Source organism: Scomber japonicus, chromosome 23 (genome assembly GCF_027409825.1).
Source record: "Scomber japonicus isolate fScoJap1 chromosome 23, fScoJap1.pri, whole genome shotgun sequence".
Taxonomy (NCBI): Eukaryota; Metazoa; Chordata; class Actinopteri; order Scombriformes; family Scombridae; genus Scomber; species Scomber japonicus.
Genome location: NC_070600.1, coordinates 3,197,971 through 3,214,855, shown reverse-complemented (window position 1 = coordinate 3,214,855; position 16,885 = coordinate 3,197,971). Strand labels below are relative to the sequence as shown.

Genomic DNA, 16,885 nt, shown 5'->3' with positions numbered 1-16,885 from the left:
TAAAATGTGAGAAACATAAAGAGGGGTAATAGATTTCTTATTAAACACTGTATTGTCTAATAGAATACAGCAATTTTTGTAAGTTATTTTAGACTAATGTAAAGTTGATCCTGTTCTGTGTACTCCGGTACAGTGGGTGGTGCTACACACAAAAAATAAAAAGAAGTAGAAGAAGTCAGAATGCCCAGTGGTTAATGCATACAGTCTGCCATGCCTACAAAATGCTACAAACAATTGAGTGCCATAAAAAATAATACAGAGTAAGAAAATGAGCATGGAAATATACAGAGAAATAAATAAAATAATGAATAAATGTGGGGATAAAGACAAGACAATGAGACAAATAACTAATTAATATATATATTAATTATAAGAGTTAGATACCTATGAAAATAAATTAATTTAAAAAAATGTAACCCCCCAAAAAATACAGTGAATTATATGCAATGAATAGATAATATAAGCTATAAATAAATACATAGAGATAAATGTAAAAATATATGAAAATGCTTATAATTAATCTTTTATATTTTGTTATTTGTCTTAATATTTTCACATTTTTGTACTCTTGTATTTATTTTCTTTATATTTCCACATTTATCTTCTCATTCTTTCACATATTCTTTATTTACTCCTATAACTGTACAGATTGCAGAATAAAGGTCTGGCAGTATGCTGTGTTTGGTTTCCTGCCTAGAAGAATGAGGATGTGGATTTATTGTGCAAACAATCACTCAAATGGAAAACAGTAAATGTTAAGTACAATCTATACAATCATATCAAATATGGGGGGGGGGTATGTTGTGCCATTCTTTTGCAGTCTAGCCAGTTCACATATGGTGCTTCCATCAATTGAACAAGTCAGGACAGAGTGAGGATGAGCTAGAGGGCACTGATGAATGGTAAATGGACTGTACTTATATAGCGCCTTTCTAGTCTGTGCGACCACTCAAAGCGCTTTACATGACAAGTCATTCACCCTTTCACACACATTCATACACTGATGGCAGGGGCTACCACGCAGGGTGCCAACCTGCTCATCAGGTTAGATTCATCAGCCCAAAGACACATCGACACGTGGACTGGAGGAGCCGGGAATCGAACCACCAATCTTCCAATTGGAGGACGACCGCTCTACCTCCTGCCCACAGCCGCCGATGAGGAGAACCATGTTGTCTGAACCAAGATGAGAGCAGTTGTTTCAAGTGTACCCTGTTCCTGTTCCTCTGCTTCATCTGAGACAGGGACCAGCCTGCATGTAGTTTGACAGGGTGGAACTGATTCACAATGGAGAACTTAATGTGAATTTGTTTGAGAAACATGTTGATGATCACTAATTTAAATTGATATATTGAATAAGAATTATTCAAAGAAATTAATTTGGAAAGAAAAGTTTTGGAAAAAGAAAATTATATCCCTAGGTTTTATTACAGGTGTATATAAACTTAATTATAATAATCTTATTACATACATTTAGCTGTGTTAGTATTGTATGATACATTCCACTAAGTATAAGTTGGATTTTTGTAGTTTTAGTTTCAATAAAATAATGTTTTTAGAGAAAAATTTGATTTGTGCATTGTTGCCATTTTTTTTTTTTTAATTTGTGCATTGTTGCCATATGGCAGAAGAAGAAGAAGCTATGACGTCATACAGAATACACTTCCGTATTTTCAGGAATCTCCGGTGTAGTGACTACATTTCTGAATCTAGCAAAGAAAACGTTACAGTAACACGATGAGTAGTGAAAAATACCCCAGGTCTTCCATTGAGGACGACTTTAACTATGGCACAAATGTTGCTACAGCCAGTATCCAGATACGTATGGGTATGTATAGTGATTTATTTGACGTGTGGATCGTACTGTTGACAGCTTGTAGCACGTCAGCTAGTTAGCGTTAACAAGTCAGTTTAGAAATATAAATGATTGCGCCTGTTCTGTCGATAATATAGCAATCATTGCGGTCTCCCAAAAAAAGAGTACAACGTTAGCTGGATATTAGCTCTGGCTCTACAACAAACTTACAGTTAAATCAAAGCTATACAATGCTAATGTTGTTAGCATTGGTGTGTGGTTTAAACGTGACAGCTGAAAAGCTTTACCTGACGCTGGCTAGAAGCACCATATCCTTTCTCCTCTCAATGATATAGTTAAGTTAATTAAGCTAGGTAAATAATACTGGTCCAATTTCAGTATAACCATTATTGAAACATATCCAGCTGTTAGTGTTCATATACAGTATAACGTCGAGTGATGGTCCTGATTAAAGTAACGCAAGCAGATGGTATTTTGTCACACATAAACAAGTTGCATCTGGTCCAGTGTAACCTATACATTCAGCTGAGGGTTCAGCTACTGTAACGCTCTGTCTCCACCACTGTCTATGTTAATCAGACTTTCTGAAGAAGGTGTATACCCTCCTGAGCTTGCAGATCATTCTGACAACAGCAATCTCAGCCCTTTTTATGTTCTGTCAAACCATCAAGGAGTTTGTCCATGCCAGGTGAGCACGGTCTGATTATCACTTATTCTAATTCTTATAATAATGTGTACATGAATGTGTCCCTGGCCATATTAAAGGTCTATTTCATGGATTTATTATAATGCTTGGTCCACACTGGATACCTCTACCTCAGCAGTGTGTGCACGTCACTGAACTGCTGCAACTTGCATGCTTGTACAGGTAGTGTTGCTGCAGCTGCCAGCCTTTCTTCTACATAGAGTTTGAATTTGATAATGGCCATCATTAATATTTGAATATTTTGTATAATTTCATTATAAATTTCATTAATAGTTAGTTGAGACAGATTAAGGTTAAGCAGTGTGGGTTCAGTTGTGAAAAACAATGTATGAGGTGAAAGTAGCATTCTTTCTGAGGGGGGTGTACTTCTATGTCAGCCACACACACCTTTCACACAGGAAGGGTTTTTCTGATTATGTTGATTAAGCTTATATCTGCTAGTTAAACACCTGGTGTCACCATTCCAAATGAAGAATATCCCTCCAGTTGAATTCAAGTTCCTCAAATGAGCCAAGCACACAATAAACCTCCAAGCCAGATGTCTGTGTGGAAGCAGGTAAAACAACAGGTACAAGTCCTGGTTTGAACTAATATCACAGAACAAGGAGGAGTCATGAAAAGAAAGCTCCATGTGGCACCGACTCTCCGTGCTGGAGTTCCTTGCTAGAGAGGTTCCCTGCCCCAGCATGCACCTTGCAGGCTACTGATGTAAACATTGAAACTAGTGAAAATGTAATATTGCAGGTATTATTTCAATATGATATGATTTTCACTGTCCATTTTGTTGTGAACGAAACCTTTCTTGTATCATGATGTCTGACTGTAGTCTGGTTTCCTCCGTAGTCCTGCTGTGGTCTTGGTCTCTGCTCTGGGCTCACTGGTTCTGCTGCTGGCTCTGGCCATGTATAGACACCAACATCCAGTCAACCTCTACCTGCTGCTTGTATTTGTAAGCCTTCCATGTTTCCAGTCTGTTAAATAGTTAATATCACTGGCCCAACATGCACAGTGCTCAACTCAAGAGTATACTAAAAACCTAACATTTACATAAGTTGGCTGGTGAATGTGACATGTGTTAAGCGTGAGCTGCAATACAATAAACTGCTGTGAATTTGCTTCCATATTCACAAATTTTATGTTTTTATTTTTTGTGGTTCTAGATTAGCTACACAGTAGCAGTAAGCTTTACAGTAGCTGGTTACTTAATTAAGGCTCCTAGCCTCCTAGCTGTTTAGTGTGTATGTATTAATGACTGTTTGTTGTTTGCAGACTGTGCTGGAGGCAGTGTCTGTGGCCACAGCTTGTAAGTCATTTTAAAGGTGTCTGTCAGGTTCCTGTCTTTGAGCTTGTCAGCAGATTGTTCTGACTGTGTTTTTTCTCTCCACAGTGACCTTCTATGAATATTTCACTGTGCTGCAAGCCTTGTTCCTGACCTGTGCTGTATTTGTTGGACTAACAGCCTATACCTTCCAGTCCAAGAGAGACTTCAGCAAAATGGGAGCAGGGTGAGTGCGTGCGTCATGGCTGCCACTCACTGCTGATAGTCTGCAAACTGCTGTACCCCTCCTCTAGAGGGAGCCACTGTCTTACTTATAGAACCTGATCTGTTTTTCTTCCAGCCTATTTGCCTGCCTGTGGATACTCATCATTGCAAGCTTCATGAGGGTGAGTGGAACTGCTTGACTCCTACTGTAATAACTTTTGATACATATTTTTTACATTTAAAAGTGGTAGGGGTATGTCTTATACACTAGTGCGTCCTATACACCAGTAAAATGCAGAAAGGAGTTGAATCTGTATTTGGCTATACGTCTGTAAAAGGCAGTCCACACTAACAATAACTATAACCAGTGTTGGGCACATTACTTTGAAAAAGTAATTAATTATAGTTACTCATTACTTCCCTCAAAAAGTAACTGAGTTAGTAGCTGAGTTACATCAGTGTCAAAGTAATTAATCAATCGAGGATGCACAATTGGTCTAATAAGCAGCAACACAGAGCTATCAGGACACTTGCTCACACGCGCTGCATTGATAGTCACACAAACACACACACGCGGTCACCCTCTACAGCACACTCTTGCTCCCTCGCTCCAGATTCCGGGAGATTGTATCTCATTTTCATCCTACTCTGTCTTTGGTTGCAGTCGCTCTTTGGCAGGGAGACATAGAGAGAGAGAAGCGCCTGTTCAGGCAAAAACCGCTTCAGTGAGGTCTGAAGAAGTAACGCCACATTTGTTTCGGCGGTAACGGCGTTGTAACGGGGGAAACAGTAATTAATTTGATTACTTGTTACTGAAAAAAGTAACGCTGTTTATTTATAACAGCGTTATTCCCATCACTGACTATAACTATAACAATGTCTGTGCACGCTCCAGCTGTGTCAGCAGCTAATGATAATAGATATTGATGACCTGTTACTGCTGTATGTTGTATGGAGAAGTAGGGTTCACAGGTGGGTGCTGATTCAGTGTGTTGATCAGAAGTATTTCAGGACACTAGCTGCTGTGATGCTTCAGTATTTACAGACCAAACTGATGTTGAAGCATGATGTGTGCACAGATGAGCAGCTTTTATTGCACACTGGCAGGGAGCACAGATCTGAAGAAAAAAGATTCACTAGATTTGTTGTTTGTCCACTGGATGGAACAGAGGATGATGCTTTATTTGACTCTGGGACTGACACAGAGTCCAGGGACACAGTGTTTGGTAAGCTTTATAGCAACATGGACACAATATTTGCGCACATTGACAGCTCTGATGAAGAGATTTTGGGACTCAGTAAGCACACAGCTACACACTGTATCAAATATGTGAAGTTACTGTGTTCTTTTAAAAAGTTTAATTGAAACTCAGCCTAACTTGAACCTGGTCTGAGTTCATATACCGATCCAGTTCAGTTAAACAAATAATTACCAGACCATTAACCATTAACTTGACACACTGTTTCAGGTGTAATAGGTGTTTTGGATTGTGTTTCAAATAAAAGTAAATTGAGAAAAGTTTTGGAATAACTTGCATAAACATATGTCTTTATAAATGAAATGCTACTGGTGCATTCAGATAAACCAGTCCTTAATAGAAAAGCATTTTTCCCTGCATGACACCCCCAAAGTATACTGTGTCTTATACACCAGTGCAACTTATACACTGGTTTGAGTACAGTATGTGTCAGACAGACAGACAGACAGACTGACTTTGTTTGTATACTTGAGCAGGATAACACAATATTCCTTTTTCTATTTTCTGCAAAATATCTGATCTTGCAGTGTAATATCCACTGGTAGTACCTGTATCATTGTTCATCTTTTTTTAAGTTATAGGCACTCTCAGCACAAACTACGTCAACTCAATTTGCCCAAAATTTCACATGCTGGTTAAGAGTCAAGGCCTTAACACCTCTACATGTCAATATTGAGTCATAGACCCGCCTACTGACAACAGTAAGTCAGTTCTATCTGTCTTGCTATTACAGTCATGTCTAAAGTAAACATGAACCCTTGACTCACCCACGATCTTGGCACATACTGTCAAGCTGTGATATTCAAAGGCCACAAAAAATAGAAGTATTGAATTAACAATGTTAGATTGCTTTTTAAATTGGTGACCACTTTTGTTGGAGTTTCCTCCAAATTGCATGATGCGTCTTCATAAATGTGTAGATACTGATAGGAGAAGACCGTAGACACATACAGTCACAGCAAACACAATCATTATGTGTTATAGAAATTGTTCACATTGTCAGTCTGCAAACTCAATCTATTGGCTGTTTGTGTCTAAAACAGAGGATACTGTGACAACAAAAGCAGGATAGTGAATAAAGTGAGTTTAAAGCTTGCTTCATCTGTCTGATATGGCTGTGCTCATGGGATGGAATGTTGGTTATACACTATGGTTAAAAGTATGTGCACACTAAACATTAATCATATATGTCATAGTTGAACATGCCATTCCAAAACCATGTGTAGTCATCTGCAGCAGATGAAGTCCCATTCAGCCACCAGAGCACTAGTGAGGTCCAGCCTGATGATGTCTGTTTCACAGTCAGTGTTTTAGTTCATCCCAAAGGCGTTAGGTGTGTAGCTCAGTCAAGATCTTACACATCAAACTTGGAAGATGGACAATTATGGAGCTGGATGGAGAGTCTTGATGAAATCACACTGTGGTCTAAAATGTCGGCCTGATCCCTGCTTCCTGTTAACTCTGTTCTTTCTGCAGTTCTTTTTCAACAGTGACAGTACAGAGCTAGTCCTGGCTGGTGTCGGAGCTTTAGTTTTCTGTGGCTTCATCATCTATGACACCAGCCTGCTGATGAAACAGCTATCCCCTGAGGAGCACATCTTGGCTTCCATTAACCTCTACCTGGACATTGTCAATCTCTTCCTGCACATCCTGCGTGTCCTTGACTCAATGAAGAAGCACTGAAAGCTTCAGCACTACTGCAAACTGCACAACTGTAAAAGTCTGTCCTCACTGAGCTGTCTTTATGGGCAGCTTCACTACTTGCTCTCTTTTTCTCAGCAGACATTTAACTTGTCATAGATGGAAAAGCACAGGTGTAGCTTATTTAAATGTTACAGTAAGAACTGAAGTCAACATGTGCAACATGAGTATCCCAAAACCCAAGTAGCCAAATGTAATTCAGCCATCATTAAATTAATTTAATCACACCAATGCTTTCCCTACTGTAACATTACTAAATGTCTTCTGTAACAAAGGCCTGTTTCTGTTTTTCACCCAACCAACTCTGTAGATGATTGTGCTTTTGTAAAGTGTTATCAGTGCTGTTTTTGTTCTGAATGCCAAAATGTAAAAGTCATATTATGTACCAGTTTAGTAATTTATAGGTGCAATACGTAATTTGATATTAAAGCCTGTAAGTGATACTGTGTATACTATGTAGATGCTATCACTAGCCATCACCATCTTAAACCACTAGCTTGGTATTTCAGTGTGTAAAGAGGAAACTGAGCTTTTGCAAATTGATGACATAGATGTTCCAGTGGACTGTGTGGCAGTGAGGTTAAGAGTGACTGTTTGTTGCCTCTATCTAACTTCTTTCTGAAATTGTGTTAAATGGCACTTTAGTTGAAACCACAGCAGAACTGTTGTCAATAACCCATTTTCATGTTAATTTTATTACACAAAGTAATGATCATAATCAGTGATCTTGCTTACTGCGGAGCAATAGTCTAACTGTCTAACAGAAACAGGAAAAACAACTTAATGGTGAATTAAGCCACCAGTCAGCTGTCTGGCACTAAAGTGAAAATGGCATCTCTTAACTTTCTGTGTGACAACATTTAAAATGATATAGATGATAACCTGTATATGTTTATTTTGTATATGAGTACATTGTGATCATAAAATTGTTATTTACTCAGCCAGTCCGTCTCACGCCTTACAAGATGTTAGTTGTTATTCAGACTTGTTTGCCAAATGAACATAGAGTGAAGAAGAAGATTTTAGCCGACACAAGTGGTTTTCTCACAAAAACAATGTTTAAAAAAGTGGTTGGTGTAGTGTTGACATTGTCTCAGTCAGAGAGAGCTCATTCTGTTGAAGAGAGGTGTTTACTGCCAAAGCCACTTTACATACACACACAGGGTGCTTTTTAAAAGACAGTTGAGATTCATTCCCAGAGAGCTCAGAGGACTTTTTGTTATATCAGGGACTAGTGGATGCTATATTAAATTCAAAGAATGCATATTTTTTATGTATATTTTCCCATCATTGTCTCTCAGCAGTTTTAGGTTCTGCTCTCTATCATTTCCCTCATTTAATCTCATGCTGAATTTGTCATTGAATCTTTTCTTTTTTTGTTGTTACAAACACTAAACACTAAATAACATTTTAGTAAGGTTTAAGAACTTATCTTGTTTTCTTAATGTGTGATTGTACACATTTTTATCATGTAAATGTAACTGAGCTGAAACTTTGAAATATGTGAAAATGAAACAATCCCAATGTTTATGTACATCTTATTAAACATACACATTATATATATACCCATACTCTCATTCGAGCAAGATTCTACTTCGCTCTGAAAGTTTGCATGGCCACCCAGACAAAATCTTTGCCTGAGATAGGGAACTGTCAGGGATCGAGCAGTGAGAAATGAGGACACAGGAATATAAATTCAAAAGAATAGGGTTTTATTTACACCCAAAAATGAAATCTTGTACAAAAACCAAGGCAAACTATAAAAGAGGTCAACAAAAGATAACTTAACTCAATATAACAACAAAAAAACTGAGGTGTTAACTCAACAGAACAGACCTCCCAAAACAACATAAAGGAACACATATATAGTGGCTTAGCCAAACCAAATAATACAAAAAAGGGGAAATCAAAATGGAGGCCAACTGCAACTAAATACAAAGCAACCTAACCAAACCCCAAATCCCCCCATGGCACAGCAGGAAGTAGTCCAGCCTAATTAGCTTGGCCACCCTTGAGCACACCCCTTAGCTCCGCCTTCTGGTCCACCAGGAAGAGGCCTCACAGCCACAGTAACTCAAACAAAAGAAAGAAAGTATTAATACAAAATAAACAAACTTCTAAATCAAAACAACTGTGTGATGTGATATTATGTAATGTTAGTTTGATGTAGTTGGCTGCAAATTAAATGAACCTACTTCCTGCTTTGCTTGAGTGCAGACGCTTCGCTCTTTGCTCTCCGCTTTACTTTTCTTTTTTCCATTGAAATCCTGTCCTTTTGCTACAAAATTTATGGAAAGCGGGTCCTGGATACTTCTATATCACTGGGAACTTAATTTATGAAAGTATCTCAAGGCTACCATTATTATTTAAACTCTTTTACTTCGTGAGTGTGGCCTATCAGCAGCACAACCCTGCACTATAGTGACTGGGATTGAGGAGCTCAGCTAAGCTAAGCTAATTAGCAGCAAGATGCCTCCCTTTTCCACGGATGATTACCACAAACTTCTCCAGAAGATAGTGGTACTGGAGACGAAAATTCAGCGACTTGAAGTCAACGTGGAGGTAAATGGACAATATGGGAATGAAACCACTCTACCGATGACCCAAATCAGTGGACAGGAACAGGCTAACAGACAGCTAATTAGCACCACCAAGAAGCAGGAGGCTGGTGGTTACGGCAGTAAATCAACCAGTAGTCCTCCCTGGAACTCTCTTGGTGCAAAGCCAAAGAATAAATCATCCCTTCCCTTAGATATGGGAAGATGGTTAACAGGCAGAACCCAGCACCCGGAGGCTCGTGATGAAACTGAGTGGCCTGCACTGCCATCGCACAGGAGGGTCTCTTCAACCCCAGTACCAAGGAGAAAACAGCCGTGGACTGTGGCAAAAACAAAAAGTAAGAGCAAACCGACCCAAGACACAGGGATTCCACTAGAGAACAGATTTGCTCCACTCTTACAAGACCCTGACTCCCCAAAAGAAAGGTCATCTTCCAGCACCAGAGAAAGGTATGTGGCTAAATCAAAAACTAAAAGGCCGCAGAAAGAGCTAACCACTGGGCCTCAGATGCTGATAGTGGGTGACGGAGCTGTGAATATGATAAAACACTTTTTCAACAAAAACACCAAAGTACTCTGTTTTACCAACGACATGGTGTCCGATATCTCAGAGAAAATTCTGGAAATCACTGCTGAGCATCCGACAGTGAAATCTCTCGTCATACACACAGGAGCGCTTGATGTTATCAAGCAACAATCAGAGGTATTGAAACAGGATTTCAATGATCTGCTGAACAAAGTTCGATGTCTGAATACTGAGGTGTTTATCAGTGGACCTCTACCGACAGTTCGGCGAGGAGACGAGAGATTCAGCAGGCTGATGATGCTCAACAGATGGCTCAAAGATACGTGTGCCGCTCAATCAGTGAATTTTATTGACAATTTCAACATTTTTTGGGAACGCAGACACCTCTTTAAGGCAGATGGATTTTGCCTTAACAAGTCAGGAGTACAGCTGTTAAGCTACAACATTTTTGATTTTGTGCGTCAGTCACCAGCAGTCCCTGCCAAGGACAAGACAAGACAAGACAATCCAAAACAACAGATAAGACAGCGTTCTGGAGAAGAATTGTTACCGCCTGAGATAAGGACTGACCGTGAAAGTCAGCACACCCAGAGAGAGGATTTAATGTCATCATCCTTGCCCCAACACAAGGAGTCTCCCCCAGCCCCAACAGCCCAACAGGAGGAGTCTCCCCCAGCCCCAACAACCCAACAGGAGGAGTCTCCCCCAGCCCCAACAACCCGACAAGTGGGGTCTCCCCTAGCCCCACCTGGAGACTCTCAACTTTCACCCACCAGGACCCAATCCAGCCTTTCATTCTCTCCACTCAGTCAGGACTCCCCATTTCTGGATTTCACCGACAGGATGAATGAGCTTGTCAATGCTGGAATCCAACTCACACCACGCCCAAATCCCATTTTTTCTCCCCTCAACTTCCCCCATCGTCGAGCCCCTCCCATTCCACCACGCTCGAAACAACCATCACCCAAGAGTCACAGAGCCCCCCCACCTCCCTTGACTCAGATCATCTGTGAGTCTGACTGATATGTGCTGGGTCCAGGCTGCAATACTGATACCAATTATGTTCTCCCCCAGGAAAAGTCAGGGCCCTATGGAGTTCAGGTAGTTTTCTCGATCCCTGTGATGACAGGTAACAGAAGAATGGTTAAACTGGTGAGAACTAACAAGAGTTCAATTAAATCTGCTAATTTACTAAGTATAGCATGTCAACCTCAAAATATACCAGTGTCTCCTGTTATCTCCACAAGGTTAGCTCTACTCAATATCAGATCGCTAGCCAACAAATCACTGCTAGTTAATGGCGTCATTATGACCTACGATCTTGATTTTTTACTTCTTAGTGAAACATGGCTGACTGAATGTAGCTGTGGTGCTATTCTCAATGAGGCAGCACCAACAAATTTTAGTTTCATGAACAAGTGTCGAACTGGTAAGAAAGGCGGGGGAGTTGCTGCCATCTTTAAATCTGTATTTCAGTGCAAGGAAATTACATTAGGTGATTTTAGCTCTTTTGAACATCTCTGTCTTTTATTAAAAGGTGATCCAAAAGTTCTTTTTTTAATCATTTATAGACCTCCAAGATACTCAGGAAAATTCATTGATGAGTTTGCTGAACTGCTGTCAGTTATCTGCACTGACTACAACTTTTTTATCATAACAGGAGATTTTAACATTCATGTAGACAATAACATGGACAGTAACGCCAAAGAACTCTCTGCTCTACTTGACACTTTTGGCCTCTTGCAACATGTGAAAGGGCCCACACACACTCGAGGCCACACTCTGGATCTGGTTATCTCTAAAGGTGTTGATATTTCTTCTGTTGATGTTAAGGACTTGGCTCTTTCTGATCATTTCTGTGTGTTCTTTGACTTACAGATCATTCCAAATGTTCAGTTAACCTCTGTGTCTGTTAGGAGAAGGTACATAAATGAAAATACCAGTGCAAAGTTTATGGAGGCCATAGCTATGTCACCAACTGTGAGTGCAGAGTCAGTTGATGAACTCCTGGATAAATTTAACTGGAAAATCTCAAATGTCATGGATGCTGTTGCACCTATTAAAACTAAGACGACCTTGAGCAGAAGGAAAACACCATGGAGGAACACTATGATGATAAAGGCTTTAAAAACAGAATGCAGGAAAGCAGAGCGTAAGTGGAGAAAAACTAAACTTCAAATTCACCTTGACCTCTACAAACAAAGTCTTTGTAATTTTAAATATGAGTTACTCAAAACTAGACAGCAACACTTTTCTGAAATAATTAATAAGATCATCAACAACACTCGTACTCTGTTTGCTACGGTTGATAAGCTTACAAACCCCCCTCAACAGATAGCTCCAGAACTCCTTTCCACAGAAAAATGCAATGAATTTGCTTGCTTTTTCAGTGAAAAAATACAGTCCATAAGGTTAAATATCAACACAAATCAACAAAACAATAAAATGATGCAATCCCTAAGACCTCCCAGGATTAACTCAACTGCAATGTCAGAATTTAAAATAGTTGACCAAAAAACCATAGAGGAAACAGTGCAGCATCTAAAACCATCAACATGCTGTCTTGACACAATGCCATCAGATTTCTTTAAAACTATTGTGAACTCTGTCCAAACTGATTTGCGACAAGTAATAAATAGCTTACTTAAATCAGGTGTGTTTCCTAAACTCCTAAAAGTAGCTGCCATTAAGCCACTCTTAAAAAAGAGAACGCTGGATGCTTCCATGTTAACCAACTACAGACCTATCTCAAATCTTCCTTTTATAGCCAAGATCGTTGAGAAAGTGGTTTTTAATCAACTCAGCAATTTCTTGAACTCCAGTGGCCTGACAAATTTCAATCAGGCTTCCGACCTAACCACAGTACAGAAACAGCTCTTATTAGAAGCTCTTATGAAGCTCTTATGAACCAAAATTTCCTTCAATTAAATCAGGACAAAACTGAGGTAATTGTTTTTGGCAATAAAGAGAAGAGGATTGCTGTCAGTAAACATCTCGAGTCACTCTCTCTAAAAACTAGGGACCAAGTCTGAAACCTTGGCGTGCTGATTGACTCAGATCTGACTTTCAGCAGTCACATCAAATCAATCACCAAAACAGCCTTCTATCAGCTTAAGAACATATCCAGAGTGAAGGGTTTTATGTCTCAAACAGACCAGGAGAAGTTGATTCATGCTTTCATCTCAAGTAGACTCGACTACTGTAACGGTCTTCTGACTGGACTCCCACAAAAAAGCATTAAACAGCTGCAGCTCATTCAGAACGCTGCAGCTCGAGTTTTGACCAGAACAGAGATCAGAGCACATTACTCCAGTTCTAAAGTCTTTACACTGGCTCCCAGTCAGCTATAGAATAGATTTTAAAGTTCTGCTACTGGTCTACAAATCACTGAATGGTTTTGGTCCAGAATACATGAATGACATGTTAGTAGAATAGAGATCTACTGACTCAGGTCAGATAGTTGAGCCCAGAGTTCAAACTAAACATGGTGAAGCAGCTTTTAGCTGTTATGCTGCACACAACTGGAACAAACTACCAGCAGAACTGAAATCAGCCCCAACAGTGAACACTTTTAAATCCAGGTTAAAAACATTTCTCTTCTCCTGTGCTTATGATTGAGCTCTTTTAAAGCACTTTACATTTTAATCTTTCTTTTGCACTCTATGTCCTTTTAATGATTTTAAAGCTAATTTATTATTTTATGCTGCAATCATTTTATTTATGTCTTTCTATTTTTCTGTACTTTGTTTTTATTATGGGGGGGGGGGGGGGGGGGTTAATTGTATGTTTTACATGTTTTTCTGTTTTATGTAAAGCACATTGAATTGCCATTGTGTATGAAATGTGCTATATAAATAAAACTGCCTTGCCTTGCCTTGCCTATATAGGAAATCAAACTAAAGTGGAGTGTGGGTGGATTAAATTTTACCCTTGTGTGGCTGTGGCCATCACACACGCCCCCCCTTCAGGACTCTCGCTGGAACAGCGAGAGAGGTAGTCAGCTGTTACGTTATCCCTGCCTGGGATGTGTTGGATGCTGAAGCGGAACGGCTGCAGGGCCAGGTACCACCGTGTGATCCTCCCATTTGTATCTTTCATCCTCTCCATCCACTGAAATGCTCTGTGATCAGTCTGCAGGGTGAATTCTCTACCCAATAGGTAGTATCGGAAGGAGTCAAGGGCCCACTTGATGTCCAGTGCCTCCTTCTCCACTGTCGAATAACGAACCTCCCTGGGGAACAGTTTCCTGCTGATGTAGGCAATTGGATGGCGGTCACCTGGTGGTCCTTGGAGGAGCACTGCCCCTAGACCCCTGTCAGACGCATCTGTTTGGAGGACAAAATCTTCATCAAAATTTGGACTGTATAACACCGGTTTCTTACTCAGTGACTGCCGGATGTCCTGAAAAGTTGCCATTGCCTCCTCTGTCCACTGGATCTGATTGGGACACCGTGATGCTGTTAAGTCCGTGAGTTGAGCTGCCCTGGCAGAGAATTGTGGGATGAACCGGTGATAGAAACCTGCCATGCCCAGGAAGGACCGAAGTTGCTTCTTTGTTTGTGGCAAAGGACATGACTCAATGGCCTGGATCTTACTGACCTGTGGCTGTATCACCCCTTTTCCAATGACGTAGCCCAGGTACTCTGTCTCTGCAGCAGCAAAGACACACTTTGATGGGTTTACAGTCAGCCCGGCCGAGTGGAGACGATCCAAGACCACCTGCAGGTGTTTCAGATGGTCCTCCCAGGTGGTACTGTAAATAACAATATCATCCAGATATGCTGCAGCAAAACCAGAGAAATCACAAAGTACCTGGTCCATAAGCCTCTGGAAGGTCGCTGGAGCACCGTGCAGCCCAAATGGCAGGACTGTAAACTGGAAGAGACCCCAGGGTGTCCTAAAGGCCGTCAGGGCTCTGGACCGCTGAGTGAGTGGCACCTGCCAATAACCTTTGCACAAATCTATTGTCGTCAAGTATTTAGCCTTCCCCAGCTGTTCAAGCAGATCATCAATTCTGGGTGTCGGGTAAGAATCAAACTGAGAAATAGAATTCAGGTACCTGAAGTCAATGCAGAACCTCATGCTGCCATCCTTCTTTGGCACCAGGACTATCGGGTTACACCACTCGCTTTTTGAGGTCTCAATGATCCCCAGGGACAGCATCAGCTCAACCTCCTTTTTCAATGAGGTCAGCAGGCGTTCAGGAATCCTGTAACTCAGTCTTCTCACAGAAGCACCTTCTCTCAACATAATATCATGTTCAACAATATCCGTTCTCCCAGGATTCTCCTGAAATACTTCTGAAGTACAGATTGATCTCACCTCGTGCTGCTTTTCTTTGGCCAGGTGGCTGAGGTCAAGATCCACCCGTGCACCAATAGGAGGCAGGTATTGCTCATCCACTTCCTCCTCCTCCAGCACCCCTCTGATGAGCATGACTTGTGCCCTTCTTTCTGGTCTCTGTACCCATTCTTTCAAAAGATTTACATGCAACACCCTGCTAGAGCGGGCCTCCCCTGGGGTTGAGACCTGGTATGTGGTGGGCCCAAGCTTCTTCAAAACCCCAAACGGTCCTTGCCACTTGGCCAGCAGCTTGTTGTCACTACTAGGGAGAAGCACCAGTACCTTTTGTCCAGGGCTGAAGGATCTCTGCCGGGCTGACTTATCGTACCAGGACTTCTGCCGCTGCTGGGCCTCTGCCATGTGTAATTGGGCCAGCTCACTCATTTTCTCCAATCTGTCTCTCATCTGGACAACAAAGGATACAATATTCTCACGGTCACCCCTCCCCTTGTCTCCCTCCCAGATCTCTCTCAACAGAGAGAGGGGACCTCGTACTTCATGTCCATACAACAGCTCAAAAGGAGAGAAACCTGTGGAGGCTTGGGGTACTTCCCTGTATGCAAAGAGGAGCTATGGCAGCCACTGATCCCAGTCCGTACCACTGTCACTCACAAATTTGCGAAGCATCTGCTTCAAGGTCTGGTTGAAACGCTCTGTCAATCCATCAGTTTGGGGATGATATGGTGTGGTCCTCAGGCTCCTAATACCAAGCAATCGATAAACCTGTTTCAGCAGAGTAGACATGAAGTTAGTTCCCTGATCAGTTAGTATTTCTAGAGGGAAGCCCACTCTGGAAAAGAACTGCACCAAACAGAAAGCAACAGATTTTGCTTTGATGGATTTTAATGGAAACACTTCTGGGTACTTTGTAGCATAATCCGTTATGACCAGCATATACCGGTTCCCTGCCTTACTCCTCTCAACAGGACAGACAATGTCCATCCCCAGGCGCTCAAATGGAGTCCCAATAATAGGTAGTGGCTGGAGTGGAGCTCTGGAGGGCATTTTAGCAGATGTTATTTGGCACTGAGGGCAACCTTTACAGAATTGAGTGACATCTCTTCTCAGACCAGGCCAGTGAAAATGCTGTTTGATGCGAGCTGTGGTTTTGTGCTTACCTAGGTGGCCAGCCCAGGGAACAGAGTGCCCCAAAACAAGTATGGTGTCTCTAGCTGCTTGGGGTACCACCAGCGGCAACACTGACCCCTGCTGACGATAGAGTATGCCATTCTGCAGAATATACTCATCACTGCTGAAATCCAGATCTGCTCCCGACTCCTTCACTTTCTGAAAAAGAGGCACTAAAGATGGATCAGTTTTCTGCATATCAATGATATTTACAGGCATTTGAAAGCCCAAAGGTATCTCTGGCTCATTGTTAGTTAGTGGTTTCACAACTGTATGCTGGAATTTCTCTTGCCTTTTCTGACTACGAGTTTTCCGAGACTTCCCAGGTACTGTCTCCAACTTGTCATTGTAGAAGGGCAGGGCAC

At 41.2% G+C, this 16,885-nt stretch overlaps 1 protein-coding gene across 1 annotated transcript; it reads left to right on the top strand.

The window, feature by feature from the left end:
* Positions 1–1,677: 1,677 nt before the first annotated feature.
* tmbim4 (transmembrane BAX inhibitor motif containing 4) lies at positions 1,678–7,408 on the top strand. Its single transcript, XM_053313892.1, has 7 exons — positions 1,678–1,828; positions 2,396–2,504; positions 3,366–3,471; positions 3,792–3,825; positions 3,910–4,027; positions 4,142–4,187; positions 6,741–7,408. The coding sequence occupies exons 1-7, from the start codon at positions 1,738–1,740 to the stop codon at positions 6,945–6,947; spliced, it is 711 nt and encodes a 236-aa protein (XP_053169867.1). The 5' UTR covers positions 1,678–1,737; the 3' UTR covers positions 6,948–7,408.
* Positions 7,409–16,885: the final 9,477 nt, after the last annotated feature.